Source organism: Diorhabda carinulata, chromosome X (assembly GCF_026250575.1).
Source record: "Diorhabda carinulata isolate Delta chromosome X, icDioCari1.1, whole genome shotgun sequence".
In the NCBI taxonomy this organism is placed as follows: Eukaryota; Metazoa; Arthropoda; class Insecta; order Coleoptera; family Chrysomelidae; genus Diorhabda; species Diorhabda carinulata.
In genome coordinates, this window is record NC_079472.1 from 53921416 (window position 1) to 53945302 (window position 23887).

General features: G+C 33.7%; 2 protein-coding genes across 2 annotated transcripts in view; one reads left to right on the plus strand and one right to left on the minus strand.

Moving 5' to 3' along the window:
- The window catches only part of LOC130902002 (organic cation transporter protein-like), a 55783-nt gene extending 37888 nt beyond the window's left edge, over positions 1-17895 (minus strand). Inside the window, exon 1 of the mRNA XM_057813783.1 lies at positions 17509-17895. Within this exon, the coding sequence (XP_057669766.1) occupies positions 17509-17557 (49 nt within the window). The 5' untranslated portion in view covers positions 17558-17895. The remainder of the gene's footprint in view (positions 1-17508) is intronic.
- A 1151-nt stretch (positions 17896-19046) lies between these two features.
- LOC130902003 (cyclin-K) lies at positions 19047-23301 on the plus strand. The gene is made up of 5 exons (XM_057813785.1): positions 19047-19063; positions 19254-19358; positions 19738-19997; positions 21224-21568; positions 21693-23301. The coding sequence occupies exons 2-5, from the start codon at positions 19262-19264 to the stop codon at positions 22176-22178; spliced, it is 1188 nt and encodes a 395-aa protein (XP_057669768.1). The 5' UTR covers positions 19047-19063; positions 19254-19261; the 3' UTR covers positions 22179-23301.
- Positions 23302-23887: the final 586 nt, after the last annotated feature.

The window sequence follows — 23887 nt, forward strand, 5'->3', positions numbered from 1 at the left end:
ATCTTCTATGTGAATATAAATTTATAAAAACTTTTTCGTCTTATATATATTTAACATAGTGAAACTAATTCATTAAGCAAATTAAGTTTTTTTAATATTTACGTGAATAGGGTTATTAAAAATTTAAAACTTAACACTTAATTTCTTAATGATTGCTATGACCTCCTCTTTCCCTAATAACATCTCTCGTTTGTTTCTTGTGGAATGTTAAGCCACTCTTTTTCTACTGCGACAATAATATCTGGGATTGAGTTTGGAGTAGGAAGTCTTGCTCTAATTCTTCTTTTTATCTTATCCCACAAATGTTCTATAGGATTTAGGTCAGTAGTGTACGAGGATGTATTGATATCTAGTTACCCTAGACCAGTTCCATGTATAAACAAAATATTGCGTTATCATAGCAACGAACAATAACTTATTAGAAGTGTCAGTGTAAAGATTGACGTCAAAAAAAGTGAACCAGAGTTACGCAATAAAATAAAAGAAAAAAGATGTCCACCGAAATTGTGAAAATCGAAAAATTGGAGTATCGAGCCATCATCAAGTACCCGTACTTAAAAGGGTTAAGGGGTAAGCAGATTTACGAAAATATGCTTAATACCCTTGGTATTTAATGTCCTTCGTATGCGGCCGTGAAAAATTGGACTGCAAGCTTCAAAACAGGTAAACTTTCCATTGAATATGATGACGGATCGGGAAGGACAGTTTCTGTGTCAGTCTCCGAAAATATCGATTCAGTTCATGACATGATTTTATCAGACGTCGAATTGGGCTAAAACGGATATCTGAAGCACTGAATATTGCATACGAACGCGTTCATCATATAGTTCACGTCAGTTTGGATATGAGAAAAATTGCTGCAAAATGTATTCGCAAATGTTTGAATGTTGACCAAAAGCGTGCAAAGGTAGAAGCACTTCTTAAACCGAATTGATACTATGGATGAGACTTGGGTACATTTCTACGATCCAAAAACAGAGCAACAATCGATGGAATGGCGACACTCTGGTTCTTCAAGACCTAAGAAGTTCCGTGTTCAAAAATCTGCTGGAAAAGTTCATGCTTCAGTTTTTTGGGATTACCATGAGGTAATCATGATCGATTTTTTGGATAAGGGTAGAACAATAACTGGAAATTACTATTCGACATTACTGACCACTCTACGGGAAAAATTAAATAGAAAAGACGCGGAAAACTATCCAAAGGTGTTTTATTTTTGCAGGACAACACCCCAGTACACAAATCCCATGTTGTCATGCAAAAAATTCGTAATTTACGTTTTGAATTACTGGAACACCCCCCTTATTCACCTGATTTTTTTTAAAGGTCTAGAGACGTTGCAGGTTCGCTGTAATAAATGTATCCGAATAAGAGGAGAATATATAAACTATAAATACGAGGATATATTGAAAAATTCTTAGCTTACTATAGGACCAAACAAAATTTCAATGTCAAAATATTTTACTACTCAACATATTCTCCTCTTAATTGGATACATTTATTACAGCGAACCTGCAACGTCTTTCGACCTTTCAAAAAAAATGTTTCTTCTTGCTCTGCAAACCAGACCCCCACAGCTTTTATTACCTCCTCGTTGGAAGAAAATTTAAGACCTTTTAAACTTTTTTTCTATTGAGAAAAGAGATGATAATCGGAAGGAGCCAAATCTGGTGAATAAGGGGGGTGTTCTAGTAATTCAAAGCCTAAATCACGAATAATGTCGAATAGTAATCTCCAATTATTGTTCTACCCTTATCCAAAAAATTAATCATGATTACTCCACGGGAATCCCAAAAAACTGAAGCAAGAATATTTCCAGCAGAGTGTCGCCATTCCATCGATTGTTTCTTTGTTTCTGGATCGTAGAAATGTACTCAAGTCCCATCCATAGTAACAATTCGGTTTAAGATATCTACATCGTTTTAAAATCGATCATAGATCGGACGCGATCCGTTTTAGCCCAATTCGACGGTATGATAAAATCATGTCATGAACTGCATCGATATTTTCGGAGCCTGACACAGAAACTGGCATTCCGATCGGTCATCATCTTCAATGGAAAATTCACCTCTTTTAAAGCTTGCAGTCTAATTTTTCACGGTCGCATAAGAAGGACATTGATCACCAAGGGTATTAAACATAAATTCGTAAATCTGTTTACCTCTTCTTCTTCTTCTTCTTATTTTAAGACTATGTCTTGTGTTTTCAAAGAGGCAGCCTAAGTTGTGACTGCGAGGACCAGCTCTCATACCAGCGGTTTGGTGGTCTTCCAGGCGGTCTACTTGTATTGGGTCTCTCTTCCTTTGCGATTTTCGCCAGTCGATCGTTGTTCATTCTATTGACATGATCTCTCCATGCTCTTCTTCTAGTTCTGGCCCATCTCACTATATCCGGAACGTCACACATTCTTCTAATTTCATTGCTCCTTATTCTGTCTCTTAGTGTTTTCCCTGTGATTGAGCGTAATGTCTTCATCTCGGTCGTTCTAAGAATCCGCTTAGTAGTTGCAGTCTCCGCCCTCGTTTCTATGGCGTATGTCATTACTGGTCTGACACAAGTTTTATATATCCGTGTTTTGCTTTCGATACTTAAAAATTTATTCCTCCATATCACGGTTCGAAGGAATCCTGATATCCTAGATGCTGCTGTTGTTTGCGTTTTGACTTCTTGTTTCAAGTTCCTATTGCTCGTGATGTTAACCCCTAAATATTTAAAAGACATAACCTGTTCTACACTTTTATTATAAATTGCCAGTTTGCATCTTCTTGGTTCTCTCGCTATTGTCAAGGATTGTGTCTTTTGTTTCGATATGATCATATTGAATTTTCCTGCAACTGTTTCAAATCTGTGTAACAGTTTTTGCAGATTATCCGCATCTTCGGATATCACAACCGCGTCATCAGCGTAGCAAACTATCTTAAACTCATGTTTTCCCATTCTGTATCCTCTGCCTGCCGTTTTGACTTCTTTTATGATTTCGTCCATTATAATTATAATGTTGAAGAGTATTGTTTACCTCTTAACCCTTCTAAATATAGATACTCGATGATGACTCGTTACTCCAATTTTTCGATTTTCACAATTTCGGTGGACATCTTTTTTCTTTTAATTTATTGCGTAATTTTGGTTCACTTTTTTGACGTCAAACTTTACACTGACACTTCTAATAATTTATTGTTCGTTGCGATGGTAACGCAATATTTTGTTTATGCATGGAACTGGTCTAGGCTAACTGGATATCAATACATCCTCGTATTGTCAATATATACGATTTAAAAAACGTGAAATTATTTTTTTAATAAATAATAAATATTTTATCAAAAAAAAATTTTTTGTCGACCAGAAAGAATAGTAATTCGAATCATAAATAATCCTGAACTTATTTGCAAAGTTTAATTGAACTAATTTCGTTGATAAAAGAACAATCGCCGTGTTTTGGATGAAGCAACACTATTAGAAGTTCCAGACATCTCTACATCAAAGCTCTCCACTTCAAATAGCATACAGAACGTCAAGTAATAATGTCATACGAAACAGAAAAGGCAACTGGAATTGAGTTGAGAAAGTATAAGAACCGCATTTGCAGATTATCATTGTGGATGTTACCAAAGAGTATATTGGTCCATATATTTTGTTTCCTCGTCCCCTTAGTCATTAGTTATTTAATAAACGGTCAGCACAAATACTTTGTATCATTGTTGATAAAAAAATTATCTAATACAGAAATTCACGAAACCCGCAACCTAGAAGACCACTGGAGTATCACTAGATCTTATACTGTTGGCAAAAAGGAAATGGACGTGACAACGAACAATTATTACAAAGAGTGTAACGTAGAAAATCGGGCATCTGCTTTGCCGGTGTTCTGCCTTGACTGAAAAACGACATCAAATACTGGTAAATGACATAGTAGATTGTTTCAAAGAAATAGCACAATTAAACATAAAAAAGTAGTAAAAAAACTTCAATCTAGGTTTGAAACGCTAAAAAACAAGCTAAAATGAGGGGAAGTTTCCAGATTATTAAAAATAATGGATAACACAATTGACCTCAGGCCTACAACTAAACCTCGACCAAGATTGGTCGTGGTTGGCTGTCTTAACCTAACCTTAGATATATAATGCGAAGGTTGTTCATTCTGATAATGCCACTGTATATTTAAAACTACTTCGATAAAGTTTAACTTCGAATAATGAATTATATTATATATATTAGCATAAGCGAAAGAAACATAGGGATAGGTTATAACAAAAAAAATAACTGAAAAAAGATCATTTCAAATATACGAATACTTGATATTTATTCAATTTACTAATTTTGAAATCATTTTACAAATTATCAAACTTGTTAAAAGCATTATCCTAATCTTTATTATGATGAAGCGCATTATCAACCAATTAGGAAGTGTCGTTAAAATCTATCTATACAAGAATATTAAAAACAATTAACTGGGCTATGCAATAAACAGACAAAAGACTAGATATGCACCAATTTGAAAACCAAATATTTTCCACTTTTATTCATTCTAAAGATTAGTATATATCTAATTTAATAGGTTACAGAAAATTTTATATATCAATATTTTCCTCAATGGTTGCTGTGGATTTAAACATATAAACGATAGAGTTAATTTTTTATTATTGCCAACATTACTAGATAAATAGCTCTAAGGAGATACGCGACATCAAATTCTTGAATATGCTGTATTGTTTTTCAAACAATTCGTTATTTCCAGTGGAGAAAATTCAATGTGCCGATTCCCGTAGTTTAGGGGTAGTGCCACTAATACCTTTATCGCTGTCACTAGCCATTCTTAATTATGATGAACATAATTACACCTATAACTTGAAGATATTTTGTCTCTACATCTTATTGTTCTGCTTCCAAAATACGTAGACTCCACCTGAAGAAGGCTATTGGATTCTACTTCTACTATACGAGTACTACTCTTTCGAGGTACCTAAACTTTTTGATGAAATGGACAGAACATTAGCCAAATAGATGCTCTGTTGTCTCTTTGACTTTTTCGCAGAATCTGCAGTTGTAATCTTGTACCATGCTCATAGGCTTAAGTTAGTATTGGACGAGGCAGTAACCTGTTTCTTGTCGAGGAGTTCCTCCGACTTCATAGCTGATATGGTTATGAATCTTTTAAATTATCCTATATCTAAAATGTTCTCTATTTAGAATCCATCTTTAGCTATTCGTTCAGTTCGTTATTGTTTTGGTTTCTCATGAGGCGCTATCCCTTTTTTCTTGTCTCTTTACCTAGTATACTTTGGGGGCTAAAAGCTACATTAGGGTTACTTTCATTCTGTTAGACATTCCACTTAATAAATTTCAGGATCTAAAAGAATTGAATGTGCCTTTTTGAAATGGTTCTATTCAAACACTTCTGACCACATATGTTTATTGATAGTAGAACGACATGAAAAATAGTGAGTGATTTTCCCAGTAGAATGGACAATGTTGACCCAAAATGCACAATAGAGCTCCTTGTGCCAGCCTGGAACCATCTGTACACCAGAAAGATAAATTATTGACCCAATATTGGCGGTCATTCATTACCACTTTGAATGGAATGTCTATCATTCTGTGCATTTGATCCATTGGTTTGTCATTTCTTTGTAGCTTTATCAATTGTAGTATTCTTAGCTTAACTGTCAGATTTTCTGGCTAATTTGTCGTTCTCGTTTAACCAGAGCGAGCCACTAATTGTCTCTTTTCCACTATAAGGTGAAGGTAAGTTAATCATACATAAAATCTAGCGGATTTTAATATTAAATGACAGTAAATTTGCACAATGAAAAATTAAAAATGTTATATAGAATACCATAATCGTTCAATAATATAACACTGTTACTTAGCATTATAACAAAGCACTAAAAAATGAAATTTTTGGCGTAAATCTCGTTACAATTAGTCTTTAAGAGTGATTTGAATAATAGATGGTAATGAAGACAAAGTTGAGAGGTGTAGAAATGTAGAGGAAAATTGGTCATATCGAAACTATTACTTTCTAATAATTACCCAATAATCCGCTCTTGATTAACGTTAAAGCTGAGTATCATGGGTGTGATAATGTTGAAATTATTAAAAAATTTTTATAATGTGTGAAAAAATTGTTAAAGAGTAAAGATCATACTAATTCTGTAAAGCGTGGGGTTTAGGTGTATATAGCGTGCTCGGGAGTAGTAGAATGAAGTTAACACACCCACACTTTATATTATTACTATGTTAATTCATTCTTCAACTCTTTTTTCTTCTTCTTCTTCCTGCTGTGTATAGGCATCATTGCCTGCTTTTCTTCACGTCATTGCCTCTGCTCAGTCACCTGGGAGGTTGTGGTGGATAACAAAATAATACACCAGGAAATGAAATTTAAATATCTGGGAATCGAAATATCTGGACACGGGGACGTGGAGACGGAAGTAAGAAACAGAGCAGCAGCATACATAAATGACACAATCTGGCGAAATAAATACATTCGAACTGAAGCAAAATCCCGCATATACGGGTGCGGCAGCATAACTTCCTTTTTTCAAAAGTTAATAAAACTTATTGTATGAATCAGAAAATTTTTATTCGTTTTTTATAATACAGGCACATACATAAAGTTTTGTTTTACTGAGTTTTGAAGATCAAATCAGTTAGGTGACGTCCCCCATTCTCCATACACTGAGTAAACCGATTTCTGGCGTTTGTCATGACTCTTGCCAGCATAGCAGGCGTTATGTTGGCAATTTCTTCCTGGATGTTCGTCTTCAAATCTTGTAGGGTCCTTGGACGGTTCACATACACACGGGATTTCAAAAAACCCCATAGGAAATAATCACAAGGGGTCAAATCGGGAGAGCGGGCTGGCCACTCCAAATCGCCCCTAATTGAGATAAGGCGCTCTGGGAAGTGTTCCCTCAAAACAGCCATCGATGTTCTTGAAGTGTGTGCCGTTGCTCCGTCTTGTTGGAACCAAGTGTCCCCTAAGTCCAACTCATCTAGCCGTGGGAAAAAAATTTCCTGTAACATGTTTACATACCGGTGCGAATTCACTGTCACTGTGACTTCATTTTCCTCAAAGAACCAGGGACCAATAATTCCACGTGAGTAAATTGCACACCACACTGTGACTTTAGGTGAATGCAAAGGCCGTTGATGCAATTGTCGAGGATTGGTATCAGCCCAGTAGCGCATGTTTTGTTTGTTTACGGATCCACACAAATGAAAATGGGCTTCATCACTAAAAGAAACAATAGCGTCCTCAGGAACGACTTCCAGAAAAACCTCACACGCGTTCCTCCGAGAATTGAAGTCACGTTCAGAAAGTTCCTGCACAATTGCCATCTTGTATGGATGAAAATGAAGATCATCATGAAGTATTCTCCTCACAGAACGATCGGAAAGTCCAAGGGCAGACGCATGTTTGCGCGCAGAACGCCGTGGTGATCGCAACACTGAAGTTCTAACTAACTCAATGTTCTCCGGTGATCTAATGGGCCGAGGGACTCCAGTTCTTCGTCTTGTCACACTTGCAGTTTGTCTGAACGTAGTGACCCACGTAACAATTGATTTCCGGTCCGGGACAGGGGCCAAGGGGGCTAAATTAAAGCGATTCCGAAAGGCGCGCTGGGTTGCGATCACAGAACATCCGCTCGAAAAGTAAACCTCAACGGCAAACGCACGCTCCTCACTGTTCCAACGCATGATGGCGACTGAACTGTGCCGGGACAAAACTTTATAGTCCCCCCTCTCGAACGAGACCACTAGCACTCCGTTACGACATCTACCGACTAAATGGCGAACTTTTTAAAAAAGGAAGTTATGCTGCCGCACCCTGCCGCACAAGACCGCAATCAGACCTATATTATCCTATGCAGCAGAGACCCGACCTGAGACCTCTAAAACGAAACGGATATTGGAGACTACAGAAATGAAAATAGTTCGAAGAATAGCGGGAAGAACATTAATGGATAGAGAAAGGAGTGTAAACATAATACGAACATGCGGGATAGATAACATCAATGACTGGGTACTGGATAGAAAGATAAAATGGAACGAGCACATTGACCGCATGACGGAAGAACGAATTGTGAAAATATCAAGGGACAAATCACCAACAGGACAAAGAAGCCTTGGAAGGCCTAGGAAAAACTCTTTTTTCATACATGAAAATTCAATAAGTTTCACTTTATCAAATTTTACGTTAGTATCTCTGGCAATAAATGTTAACTTCACCTAATAGCAAATTTTTCAACTAATTATTAGAATGTAATAGCTTCTATATACCTAACGTTCCTCAACATTTGTGTACCTATGTGGTTAACAAAAACTGTTGAACTAAACATGAAAAAATTGGGGTTTATTACTCCCTTCTTACCCTATCTACTGTATGATCTGTGGATAAAAATTATTTCAGAAAAAGTCGATTTTTCATTTGAAAATAACTATGTCATCGTTTGTAAAGGTATTTACTTGAAACCAAACTCCTACATTAGAATATGCAGTCTGATTAATGAAAGAGGAATTTACCAACGTATATTCCACAACTATTCTATTTCTTTAAAACAAAACGAACTAGATTTGTTTTGATAAAATCAGTAGCCACGTTTTATGACGCAAATTACTTATAAAAAAATCTAGTAGTTAAATTATATTTTTAACTTTTTATTTCGAATTCATGTACAACTATTTCTATGTTGAAACTACAAAAATTTAAGTTGTGTTTGTACAGTTTGATTCAGGAAACAATAATAAAAGTATCTATTAGTTGTACTTCTTTTTTACCATAATGAAATCCGTGAAATTTTCTGAAAATTGACCCATTATTTCCTACGGACCCCTTATGGGGACAGTAAACAAAAATTTTATTATTTTATAGCAATCTCTTTAAAAATTACGTTGCATTAACTCTGATTCATTAACGTGACTTTCCGTTTGCCGTTACCGTTCGTGGATGACGTTTGCTGTTTGACGTCTATTGACCCCAATCATAAATTTTGCTGTAGTTAACCTAAAAATTTTGTTATTCATTTTCACGTGTGTACTGCTTCTTGTTGTCGTGATATTTTTGTGTTTGTATGTAATCCAGTAATAACGAAGAGTTTTTTGGTTGGGACAATCGTAACAAAAGCAAATGGATATGATTGACTCTTTTCTATTACTACGAACCGCAAACGGGAGATTAAATTCGTTTATGTTGAAAGTCACCAACGGCAGACCGATCGGCAAACGGCAACTATGAATGGTCTTATGCCTTATATCGGATTTTGGGAGGGTCTAAGAGGTACAGAAGCTCCGAGCCCTGAGTAGGTAGGGGCCCTGCAAAATTACTAATTTGATCAGTCATTTTAAAAGTAATATTGGATCTATTTCTTAATCAGACGCTGCTTGTGCATTTCAATGTTTTTAATTTTGGTAAGAAGAATACAAGATTCTGATCAATACTTAATTTAGTTCACAGGTTAAAGATAAGTATATGACTAATATTTATAAAAAATCAAAAGCTTTTTAAATAACTTGACCTCAAAATATTAATTTTAATTCGATGTACATTTAACATTAATTAGCCTTGAAATGGCTATTTCCATCTGATTAACTCACCAAGTATTTTCAATTTTGAAATGATATAACAATAAGAAATGCAATCGCCTTCAATAATTCAAAAATGTAAACGCAGTTTTGATTGGATCCTGGACATTTAAAGATGGCAATGTAAGGTTACCACTGATACAGTGTAATTGAATGTTTTTTCTTAACGTAGGTATAGTCGGCTTAGCAATTCGAGCAGTGTTATAAAAGGTAGTTTTGTAAACAAAGACACGCGTTATTCTTGAAAAACGTTGAAGTACATTATCAATAAAAGTCACGTTAAATACTAAGTTGAGCTCTAGGTAAAAATACAAATCGAGTAAATTAGCGACCTTGTTGACAATGTCGCCCTCCATAGAAAATCTTCACACCATGGATATTTTTGCAATACATAATGGGTATGTTTCTATACCAATTTAAAATGGAACTTGATCCAAGAAGATGAAAACTTGCAGCACAAGTGACCTAGGACATAGTTGTTATGCCACTGTTAGAAAGGTTTACAAAAATTGAAGTGGTCCAAAAAAATGATGGTAGGTCCAGAACAGTGGCGGACGCCACGGACTACCAATCTTGGAGGGCCCCAAATGTCTCCGCGTTCCCCAGATCAAATCCTAAACAAGGCTTTAAAAATGTGCATCGAAGTTTTAAAATAAAAGGGACCTCAAGAAGCGCACTTTTGAATACTATAAAATGAGCTATCATTTTTTCCATTGGGTAAAATCACAACAAAGAAGTTTATGAGTCGAGAATAGATGACGAAACGAACAAATCGCTCGCCTGATGATAAGCATCACGCTTGACAATAACATTTAACTGCCGCGCAGAATATAAAAATTCATTCATTCAGTCATCTACACATATATGGCAATTACTGAAAGAGAAAACTGGAAAAAATTTAAAACGTTTATCGGATATTTGCTGGAGTGCTCATTACGAGTCAGTAAAAGTAGTAAAAGACAACATAGAGACAATTATGAGTAGTTTGGAACATTTTCAAGATCCAACAAAAGCAAATCTAGATACAAAATCAGGAGGAAGACTGCACCTGCCGGCTGTTTGTGATTTTATCTTTCTAACCTAGATACAATTCTGGCTTTCTATACTGGAGAAAGTAAATTTAGTTCAAGAATGTTTGCAGTCTACAAAAATTACTCTGGATACAGGAATCACCAAACTAAACGCCTTGAAGAGTATTTAGTGACCGAACGAGCCACGGTTGTAGACAATGCTATTGACATAAAAAAATGCAATTATGTGGACATCAACATCGAAAAACGAGGAAGAACCATGCCGGGTGAATCAGCTCATGATACTGGATTATCGATGATGCTGCAGTTGGTTACATTTTTCAAAGACCACCAGATCCGAAATTTCCTTCATTCAGTCCAAAGCAGCAACGATGGGCTGGAGACGAAGGAATTGTTGATGTAAGTAATCATAGTGTAAAATAAGCACATATCATAATTTCAGGTACAGTAGGGCTTCAATAATTTGATTGTAATACAAAATTTAATTTCTTCTGATTTATAGAGCATTTATATTACATATTTGGACTTGGAAAGAGTCTTAGAGGTAAATAGATCGGAACTTTAATTACATGATATATTTTGTAGTTTAGAACCAACATGACCAGAAATGGAAATCCCCCATTGTAGTGAATAACAAAGTGGCTCCTAACAGTATTTCATATATGGGCAAGATATTGTTTAGTCAAAAATATTGAAAATGTTGTTCTATTCAAAATTTGTCAATAATTTCTAAATGAGTTAATGTAACTAATAGAACGGCTCGGAATATTTTGAAACATTGTTCTGAAGTATAAAAACCCAGGAATTTTCCGAGAATAATTTGTCCTCAATAAGATATTATTTTTAGGATTTTTAGAATTTATGAGAGGCTTGCGCTTTCTGTATTGCACACTGAAGAGAATTTGTCTTTTTTAACTTTTGATATATGAGCCTACCATTTCAGTTTTCAGATGACGCTCTGGCTGTAGTAATTGACAATGTGATACCAATTTGTGGTGAAATTGACAAGAAGCAAGTTTCCAAGAAATAAAAAGTTACCGCAGGCATGTGAAAGCCACCGATACGAGTATGGACGTTGCTGCAAAATGCCCAAGAAATCCTTCAATTTATAATAAAATGTGACTTCAGTGAAAAACCTGTATATCGCTTATACTTCAATACTTTTCGATCATTTACATCTCGGTTGCATCATGCGAGAGGAGTTTTGCGAAACTTAAACTGATTAAAAATTATCTTCGATCTACAAAGGGGCAAGTGCGACTGGCTAAACTAGCCATACTTTCAATAGAAAGAAACTTTTCAAAAGAAATCGATTTCACAGAAGTTATTGAGGAGTTCATTAAACTGAAGGCACAAAAACACACATAACACACTACAAAAAATACAAAAAACTATTTTTGATTTATTTTAACTAATTTTCTTTGCCGATCGATTCATATTTTATTTCCTTCCATAGCCATTCCATATTGTAGGTATATATGTTTATTTAGCACAAATAATTTAAGTCGAATTTAAATTTCACTTGCCAGATTTTAACGAAATAAAAATAGACAATTATTTATACATACAAATGTGAACTGAATGAAAAGATTGTAAAACTACATTTGTTAAAGCTGGGGGTCCTCATTCAGCTTTGCCGCCCCGAGCCTCTGACGGGCTTTGTCCGCCGTCTGTTCATAGTCTGTTCATAAAAAGTTGGATGGTACTGACATTTTATTGTAGCGAAAGGAGACAAGGTATTTTTACATTTTTGAACTTAGTACCTTGAACAGCCCCACATGGAGATAAGAAGAAATTCAAATTTAAATATATTCTTATATGTCTGTATCAGAAAAAGTTACAAGACTGACTTAATAGCAGGTAAAGAATTGTTCATATAATTTTTAGGTGCTCGAATATGTTGAGGTTGCGAACGATATTAGCAGGAGAAGATTAGATAAAATTGAAAAAAGAAGCATATAGAGTCCATAACTAAGAACTTTTTTTTGCACACCAAAAATAAAAAGAAGTGAAATGAATTTTTTAAAATCGATACTTAGGACATTGCTCACGAATGCATACTGAGAAATATAATTTACAATTAAATACACAAAAACAAGTACCGACGCTGAAAAAAAATCCCCAAAAATTTGTCGAAGATATTTTTACTTATTTTTCGTTTCCAAAATCAAACAACTGTGATGAGGCTCCACTCAAAGATTTACAACCAAAGACTTCCAAAAATGTTACAACGCCTAGAAAAGTCAGCGCATTATTGTAAAAACACGTAGTCGTAGAATGAAGAATTGATTTAATTTTCTATCAAGATTCCAGAAAATTCCAATCATTTAATTTTTTCTCGATTCGTAGCACTTTAGTTATAATCAATAAACAAAAAAAAAACAAATAAAATTCAACTAAAAATTTTATCATCTACATTCATAATAGTCTTCCTTCAAGTTCAGACGATGCTACTCCAACGATTCAAAGCATCCTGAATAAACGTCTGAAGTTAACCTGTTTAGAACTACGATCACAGCTTCTTTGAGCTCCTCTACGCCACCATGATGAGTTCTAATGCGGCATAGTTGGAATACCTCTTTCAGCAAAAATTCTTGTGCAATCAACAAAATATTGCGTTACCACAGCAACTAACAATAACTTATTTGAAGTATTAGTGAAGTTTGACGTCAAAAAAGTAAACTAGTGTTAGGCAATAAATTAAAAGAAAAAAGTTGTCCACCGAAATTCCGAAATTGTGAAAATCGAATAATTGGAGTATCGAGCCATCATCAATTACCAATAAAAGGGTTAAGAGCTAAGCAGATTTACGAAGATATGCTTAATACCCTTGGTGATCAATGTCCTTTGTATGCGTCCGTAAAAAATTGGACTGCAAGCTCCAAAGGAGGTAAATTTTTCATTGAAGATGATGACCGATCGGGAAGGCCAATTTTTGGGTCACTCCCCGAAAATATCTATGCAGTTCATGAGATGATTTTATCAGACCGTCGAATTGGGCTAAAACGGATATCTGAAGCACTGAATATTTCATACGAACGCGTTCATCATATAGTTCACGTCAATTTGGACATGAAAAAAATTGCTGCAAAATGGATGCCCAAATGTTTGAATGTTGATCAAAAGCGTGCAAGGGTAGAAGCATCGCGTTCGATCTGTGCTCGATTTGAAAACGATGTAGACTTCTTAAAACGAATTGTTACTATGGATGAGACTTGGGTACATTTCTACGATCCAAAAACAAAGCAACAATCGATGGAATGGAGACACTCTGTTTCTCCAAGATCTACGAAGTTTCGTGTCCAAAAATCTGCTGGAAAAGTTCTTGCTTCAGTTTTTTGGGATTGCCATGGAGTAATCATGATTGATTTTTTGGATAAGGGTAGAACAATAACTGGAGATTACTATTCGACATTACTGGCTACTCTACGGGAAAAAAATTAAAGAGAAAAGACGCGGAAAGCTATCCAAAAGTGTTTTGTTTTTACAGGACAACGCCCCAGCACAAAAAACTCATGTTGACATGCAAAGAATTCGTGATTTAGGGTTTGAATTACTAGAACACCCCCCTTATTCACCAGATTTGGTTCCGTCCGACTATCATCTCTTTCCTCAACTGAAAAAAAGTTTAAAAGGTCGTAAATTTTCTTCCAACGAGGAGGCAATAAAAGCTGTAGAGGTCTGGTCTGGTTTAGAAACGTTACACGTTCGCTGTAATAAACGTATCCAAATAAGAGGAGAATATGTTGAGTAATAAAATATTTTAACATTGAAATTTTGTTTGGTTCTATAGTGGGCTAAGAATCACTCTTTGGTCTTTCACCATGGACGATGTTGTTGATATATTGAAAAATAGAAAAAAATTAGTCGCGAGTTGGTAGTCTTCAGTTTTGTTAGACGTTCCTCGTCCATTTCTACCAACAGCTGATTTTGTTTACTGCTCTCAGGATCTTACTCAAATGTCCATGTCTCAAATACAGTAATTACCTAACTCATAAAGCTAATATCGTCGCTCTGAATCGTTTTCCGTGTTTGTTTTTGTTGATGGATGAGAAATTTTGGTACCATCATAGCGCAAATATATGACATGTTTAAATCCTCGTGTATCATCTTACTTATTTGTTGACTCATAAAATAGCACAATAATGATTAGTTATCAGTCATTTAAGATTAGCGTGCCCAAATGGTCGAGTTTCTAAAGGCTTCTTCTTTTGGATTATTTTCTACCGATTTTCAGAAGGTATTCACCGAATACATTAAAATTCAGTACGAATCACTCATTTTCTCGACACCACTAGAGCAGTTTCTTCAGAAAAATACGCGCAAAACACAAATCAAAGTGTAATCGACTTATAATAAAACTGGAAAAAAAATGCCCCACATATGGACGAATTATTGCCAATTCTCGAGATATGACTAAATTCTCGAAGATTGATTACCAGACATCGTAACATTATTTGTACTTTAAAGTAACGGTAACGATAATACTTCGAGTGATTCCCAACGTAAAACTCCCCGCTCTTCTTCTAATAATGATCGATTTCGATTCTGATAAGTAGGATATCCAGTTTGAGTGATGTGGGAATTCAGTGAAACAATTAAGTTCATTATAATTTATTGTGACGTTCTATTGACTCTTAGATTGATAGATTGGTATAGTTTTCATATATTTTACATTGAAAAATACATTGGGTACAGGAAAAAATAATCAATACCTATTGACAAACTTTCTAAATAAGTTACTAAAACGTATAAACTTCAATAGTAAGATATATAGATAAAGAATTAATTATTATCTAAAACCATACATAATGAGTTTTATGTTTGGAATGCCTCAATTATTTCGGAAACGGTTTGTACGATTTTTATAAATTTTTGTATCTTGTTATACGGCGGTATTTAGATTGTTGTCAGATCTTTCCTTGTTACTTTAAATGGATCACACTATATATTTTGTGTTTTTAGAAATCCTTAAGACTGATTATTTTTCATGTAATATTCTCTATACCTGAATGCCATAATTTCGAAGTTATAGTTACATTTGCGTTATCTCCGTTTGACGTTTCAATAAATTGTTATAGTCGAATTTATTGAAGGTCACAATGGATCGTGTATCGGAAAAAGAACGAATTTACATTTTAATGATATTGGGATACAGTGATAGGCGTAGAAGTCAACAAAAAACGTGTAATATTTTTAATAATTTATATCCTAACCGAAATCCTATAACAAGATCTAATGTCAGTAAATTAGTAAACAAGTTTGACGAAACTGGTTCAGTAAAAGATTTATCCAAATAAGGGCGCAGAAAAACTGCTTCAACTGAAAACAAATCTTTAGATGTTTGTGTTCTGATAGAAGAGAATTCACACTTAAGTACTAGACAAATATCCAGGGAACTTGATATTTCGCATCCGCAATAAAAATTTTACGTGATAATACAAAGTAACGTTGGTTCAAGAGTTGTCAAATAACGATTTTGATAGACGTGAAGATTTTGCAAAAGGTATAATTGTAGATACTGGTCACGTAAGAATCTTCGATGGACGCGTGAGTTCCACACCCATTATCCCGAAAAACTGAATGGATGGACTAGAATAATAGGCGACAAAATAATTAGTCCCTTTTCATTGTTTTACACCTGAGTGAACTCGGATATTTCCAAATCCAAGTAAATGGATTTTATTTTAAAAGCACTTCATTATTAGAAATTTTCAGACAATAACAATATCCCAAACGACAATATTTGACTACAACAAGATGGTGCCCCACCTCACTATGCTTTTGTGGTGGGGCAATACCTAAGTAATGTGTTTGCCAGAAGATGGATTGGAAGGCGTGGTTTTATCGAATGACCCCAGCGATCACCCGACATGAATCCTTTAGACTATTTCCTGTGGAGTCCCTTAAAAACATAGTTTATAAAACAAAACCTGCCAAGATTCAGGAATTGAAAGATGGGATTACAAAAAGAGATTAGAAGAATTGAGCAGTCAGGGATGTTGCAAAATGTATTGCAAAGTTTTAAAAATCGCATGGTTTGTTGAATTGAAGTAAATTGACAACAAAATTCGTAATTTATCTACTTCACAAATGTGTATCTACTTTTAACATGACACAAACATGTAAAGATTTGTCTTCGGTTGTAGGTTTCCTGCGCCATGATTTAGATAAATATTTTACAGCAATAGTTTTGTTAAACTTTTTACTAATTTACTGACACTAGACCTTGTTACGAGATTTCTATTAGCACATAAATTATTAAAGAATATTCAAATTAAACGAGTTTATTCAATCGCAGCAGGACCGGTTTAAGATTTATAAGGCCCGGTGCTAAAATAATGACGGGGCCCCCTTAAGGAATTCACAAAATAATATCTATATGTTAGATTTGTGGTATCAACATATCAAAAAATACAGAATGATTTCCAAATGACGGGGCCCTCTTGGACCTGGGGCTCGGGGCTGTAGCCCCCCCAAGTCCCTAGCTTAATCTGGCCCTGAATCGCAGTCATTAAAATGTACAATATATAACTTGTAACTTTTGTGGAGATTCTGTAAATGTAGCTATAACTACAAAATTATGGCATTTAGGTATAGAGAATATTACATGAAAAATATTCAATATTTCTTAAGGATTTCCAGAAACACAAAATATATAGTGTGATCCTTTTGAAATAACAAAGTTCATTCCAAAAAAAGGAAAGATCTGTCAACAATGTAAATACCACCATAATACCGGCCGTATCACCTAAGATTCTTGTAGATAAAAATTTATACAAATCGTACAAGCCGTTTCCCAGATAATTGGGGCGTTCCATACATAAAACCCACTCTGTATATCTGCACATATCACATATACTATTATTAAATGGAAAATTATTTAACTTACGGTATTGTAAAAATCCTTGAATTTCGATATTTTTTTCATCAAAATCCATCTTTTTAATCACAGCACTAAATTTCAATGTTAATATGGTCACGAAAAATGATCGGAATCACAAAAACTTTATAGTTAATTGGTGTAATGTGTATAATATAGGCGTATAATCTTAACACTTTCTCAGTTAAAACCCATCATACCAATACAATCGTCAACTTCGATATTTTTCTGCGCAATACTTAAACCTTTCAATAAAATTGATAAAGAATAATAAACATTAATGTTATACACAAAATGAAATAAGTGACAAAAGATAAGTTATGAAAACACACATTAAAATGCAACAAAAGATTTAACAATTTCAAATATCGATTCGTACAAAATATAATAATGATTAACATATTCAAAATTTTAAAATCAAGAAGCGTAGCAGTTAACCTTGGCTAGTTCCGTTAAGTCTGATCCTAAATAAAGGTAAAGCCAAAAAATAGTTTCTGCGTCTTGTAAGATAAGGATTTTTTTTCTGTTAGAAGCCGATACGCCAAATATTTGCCTTATCAACGAAGCATTTTACGTTAAAAACAAACTTATTCCTCAATGGGCGATGCTGGTCATAATGCAACCGCATTCTTAACCAAGCCTTACAAGGCATTGCATTTAACGTTTTGTGATTTTTGCCTTCTGTACTTCCACATCGATGTGTTAGCAATATATTTGTTTTAATGTATTCGCTTTCCCACCCAGTTATCCAGATTTAATACCATAGGGAAACATTGAAGAGATTGCTTGTCAAGTTCTATATCACTCGATCGACAATGTTGATTTCTAATAATGTACACAGGCCAACGCGTGACTGCTTCCTTTGCGGATATCTTAAGGACAATGTTCTTCCAGTTCCAATTCATTATATTTGGCGTGTTGGTGATAATTATCTCTCTCTTTTATGATGGCCTCCCAGGTCACCAGATTTAACCCAGTCTGACTTTTTCCTTGGAAAAATATTGAAAAAATTGATTGTATATTTCTACATAGCTTCGTTGACAATATTAGTAATAATAATGTATTCACTTTCCTAAAGACCCAACCAGGTATGTGACGACCAATCTTTTCAACTCATTGGAATGAATTTGATCTCACAGAAATGGAAAATACCATTTTTGTTTTCCATATGCAAACTGAATCGAGACATTTTAATGTACACCTTTTTAATACTTATTTTGAATTTATTTTAACCGTTTTACCATTCCAAATTGAGACATTTTAAATTGAAAATAACAATTTTAATATTATGCCTAACCTAACCTTAACTGATGTACACACTGTGAAAAGTGCATTTGAAGATATATTGTTTTTAATACGTAGAGCAGTCCTATTAAATAAAATCAAATTTTTATTATAATAAAAATTGTCAACTATATATTACAACTCCACTCAAATAGAGTCAGTCATAAGTCAAAAAATTAGAAAATCTCTGTTATTGTACTATTGAAATTTTATAAATAATGTCATGTAAATAGTTACTATTGCAGTTTTTGAGTTATCATCCGAAAAGTGAAAAATGAAGGTAGAATGAATTTCCAATATTTTTTTGTCTTACGACTCTATTTTTAAAATTATATAAAGAAAAAGTTATTCTATGGTTTATAATTTGTTCCGCGACCATTGGCACAACTGATTGACAAATGAGGTTATAATTGTGGTTTACAAATTGTTTTGTAAATCTAACACAATTAATTTTATTTGAAATTTTTTAGCTATTGAAATGCCTGGGTGGTATTTTGATAAAAAAGAACTAAGGAATACACCATCAGCTCAGGATGGTATAGATTATAAGACTGAAATGCGATATCGTAAAGAAGGTAAATCAATTTTAAAACTTATTTTTTATCAAATTTTAGAATATGAACATTATATTGGTGTTTGATAGATGTTATTTAATAGTTTTAATAAATACAGAAAGGGTTATTCAATATAAATTACACTTTACCCACTCTTGACGTTGCGGATTAATTGTATAGACAGAGTACTTTTTACTTTGAATTGCATTGTATTTTAAAAAAATCCGATGGATATAAAATAAAATGCTATCTATTTTTTGTAAACTATTTCAAGTTATCCCACATTCAATAAAACTATTGAATTAACTTTACTATTTACATATATATTTTAAAATTGATGCCCGTCAAATTTCTCAAGACAATTCAAATTTTAGATCATTCAATATTTTTTATTTTACAGGAGCCAGGTTAATAATAAACACTGGTTCCAAAATGGACTTGGGATACAACACAATGGCAACTGGAGTAGTTTATTATCACAGATTTTATATGTTCCACTCGTTCAAACAGTTTCCAAGATATGTTACAGCATGCTGCTGTTTATTCCTCGCTGGCAAAGTAGAAGAAACCCCAAAGAAATGCAAAGATATAATTAAAACGGCAAGGAGCTTACTCACAGATCAGAAATTTGCTACATTTGGAGAGGATCCAAAAGAGGAGGTAAGTAGTTGTAATTTGAAATTAGTCAATAATGATTTTACAAATAACAACAAACTGCATTTGATTCATATTTTGCACTTAAAAAGAACCACAAAATGGATTTATATCAGGTTTAAAAAGCTAATGGTGAGACATCAGAAATATTGAATGAATTATTTGCTAAAGAGTTACTTTTATTGCTCTAGTCGAATCCTTAGAAACAATATTAAGACTAATTTATCATTAAAATTGCAAATATTTTAAAAATAATTTTGAATTTGCCTTTACTAAAACTTTCTTGTTTATTAGTTGCTACAAAATTAATTTTGTTATTCTAGCATTCTTGGATTCAAATTTTGCTAGCCTCACAGGTTTCAAAAATAGTATTTAAATAATTTTGTCTACAGAATCTGCAACAAAAAAGAAATAAGAAATTGGCCATGTGTTTTTCACAAAAATTTTCCTTAGAGTAATTTGAAATACAACTCAATAATTGTACTAGGTTAATACATGGATGTGAATCTTGGGTAATGAGCAAAAAAATAAAGAGTAGAAGATGGAGCAACTAAAAAATATAGCAGGAAAAACGAAGATGGATAAAATAAGAAATGAGGTAAATATAGAAAATCTAAACAAGAACCAAAAGGAAACAAAATAGTTAAAAGATGTTTAAACTAGCATAGACAAATAAAGAGTGGCACACCACAAGCCTAATCAGAAACGTGATAGAAGCAAAAAGATATAAAAGAAAAAGGAAAGGAAGACACAGGAAAACTTGGCTAAAACAAGTAGCACTGGAAGGGAGAAGACAAGGGAAAAATACAGCAAGTGAATGAAGTTGTAAATGATGGTAAAGAATGGAAAAAATAGATAAAAGGAGAATGAAAACTAAAATTCCAATACTCTGACGCTCAAAATGGCATGAAGAGTTCTCACCAAGAAGTAAAATTTTTGCTACCTCAAATTAACATCATTTCTGGGAAATTTAATGATAATGATAATTAGTTATTGGGCAACTAATTTATATAAAATGGTCCCATTCATAAGATTTCCTTCAAAATTATTTTTCATTGGTATTTCCCTAATAGAAAAGTTTGGGTCAATGTTTTAATATCTTGAGCTTTTTTACTTGTTCATATAATGTTCATTATATTTGGAACATCTTAGGTACTTATTATTTCACATAATTTTTTACAATGTTATCATAAATTTCCATATTTTGTTCAAAGTTTCTATTCTGATTTTAGGTAATGACATTAGAAAGAATTTTACTCCAAACAATAAAATTTGATCTTCAAGTTGAACACCCCTACCAGTACCTGTTAAAATATGCCAAATGTCTTAAAGGTGACAAAAGCAAATTGCAGAAAATGGTCCAAATGGCATGGACTTTTGTAAATGATAGTTTATGTACAACATTAGCCTTACAATGGGAACCTGAAATAATTGCAGTGGCATTGATGTATTTGGCTGGTAAACTTAGTAAATTTGAGGTAGTTGATTGGATAGGAAGAAATTCAAAACATTGTCGATGGTGGGATATGTTTGTTGAAGATGTTACTTTGGATTTATTAGAAGATATTTGCCATCAGGTGAGTTTAAAACCTCTAATTTGATTTACAAAGTATGACACCCTGATGACAGCTAAAGGACACTATCACCAGAATAAGATATTGTATGTATAATGTAATTTTTTTCTTATCTCATTTATTTCAGGTATTAGATTTATATTCCCAAGCAGATAACACAAACGCAGCAGATAGCCCTCCACCATCTTCACAAAAAGGGGCCCCTGCTGTTTTACCTGTGTCTAATAGAACTTCAAATGGCCATGAGAAAATATGTTCTCCAGATCAACCAGCTCCTGTTAACATCAAAATTCCACCGCCATCAGAAATTCCTCAATTTCCTTACCAGACTTTTACTGGGGGCCCTCCACCAGTACCTATGTATCCTACACCAGTTAGTGCATTTTCTTCAGCTCCTGTATTGGCAGCCGCGCACCCGCCCCATTTAACAGGTCCTCCACCTGGACCACCACCTCATATAACTGCTCCACCACCAACAGTATTTCCTTATGTTAACCATCCTCCACCATTTGTACCTCCTGTTGTATCTTCTGGAGCACCTCCGTTTTACCCAGCAAACGCTCCTCCGCCAGCTCAACCCCAGCATAGGCCATTCTATCCTCCCCCTACATAGTTTTTTCAGAATTACGTTTTTTGTTTAAATAAAGAATTCAGATGACTGTGTCAGTTATGAAATTAATTTTAATTTTATATTCAATGACACTATAATATCATGTAAATGTAAAATGTTATCTATTTTTTTTATTTCTAAATTATCACTTTCTACAGCTAAATGGGAGCAAAATATCTTCATCTCTGAACATACAGTATTTTCAAGCAATGAGGTTTATTATTCAAAAATTTAATTTCATTATTGTTTACAAGCGTTTCTAAATGTTAAGGTTTTTAATTCAGTGCATACAAAATAGATATGTCCAGAGATATTAATTTGTTTGTAAATTACATGGGATAATCAATAAGGATTTGTCCAAGGTTTTAATAAATTTATACCTTCAAAACGGTGATGTATATATACAAATGACTATTAAAAATTTCTTATGAATTTTGTTACAATTAGAAATTTATTTTTCATTTATTTTAAAAATATTTGATATATGACTGCAGTGGATTTAATGATTTTTTTGCTCTGGCTCACTTTCCTTTTTTGTATTACATAATCAATACTATAGTATCATTTATAGCGGATTAGCTTATACTAATGAATAAGAGCCATAACTGCACCACCTTGCTTCCAGAAAAGAAATGTCCCAAGATAAGTAAGAAACCCATAACTCCTTGTGGAAAATTTAATTTCTACAAAAACAATACCACCTTCTCCCAAACATTTCTTAGCTAATATTGTAAACACTTCCCATAGACGACACCGCCTAACGCCAGTTGAATGATCTCACTATGGAAGATATTTTTGTAAAAACTTTTATTTCCAAGGAATATAAAATTATATACATATTCTTGTTATATACATTGTTACTTCATTTTTCTTGGATAAATCCATATTGTTATAATATACATTTGTTAAATCACTAAATTTTCATGTCTAGAAGTTGAACTGAAAAACTTTTGCTATACATATTAACAAACTATGTAGTTGAATTGAAATTTGTAAATAATTTGTAACAGTAAGACTTATTTTATTTTTGTAAATGAACAAATAGTTGCAATTATTTCCTAATGTTGAATAATCTATTTATTTTGTAAATATGAAAGTAGAAATCATAAAAAATGTATCAGTCATATTATTTGCTTTTATTTCCTTTCAAAATGAACAAACGATGGCTAAACTAAAACAAACATTGACAGTTTTCGAACTATCATCAACTCACAGTGAGTGCGCCGTCAAATTTGGAAAGAAATTAATGAGAAAAATTAGAACTGTTTCAAGAAATTCGAGTTTTTACCTACCTCCATTTATGATTAGGTTCAACTTTAAATTAAATTTTCACATTACACGTGGTTATAAAAAGTCTCTCATTAGCACTACCAATGGAAGGTGAGTTGTCTTTTTGAAAGAAGTACCTCATCACTCAATAAGTCGTGTGACTTACTAACTAAGGAAAACACATTTTTTGCCAAAATCTCCTTCAACGGCAACACAATCAGTCCAACGCTTCTCTAACTTCTCGATTCCGTGCTTGTAGAAGTATTTGTCTTTTGCTTCATAATAGGTTACAATTTCAACAAATGCTACTGAGCTGAATTTCTTACTGACGAGCATTTTTTTTGAGGTCAGCGAATAGCCAGTAGTCCCTGGGGGCCAAATCTGGACTATACAGTGGACGAGGAAGCAATTCGAAGTGTAATTCGTTCGATTTAACCATCGTT

What these genes read in the sequence shown, in the direction of transcription:
- LOC130902003 (XM_057813785.1), top strand. Translation starts at nt 19,262, where the DNA reads ATGCCTGGGTGGTATTTTGATAAAAAAGAACTAAGGAATACACCATCA. An exon ending in GAGAGGATCCAAAAGAGGAG is followed by an intron (nt 19,998 to 21,223) that starts GTAAGTAGTTGT and finishes TTCTGATTTTAG; the next exon opens with GTAATGACATTAGAAAGAAT. An exon ending in TAGAAGATATTTGCCATCAG is followed by an intron (nt 21,569 to 21,692) that starts GTGAGTTTAAAA and finishes CATTTATTTCAG; the next exon opens with GTATTAGATTTATATTCCCA.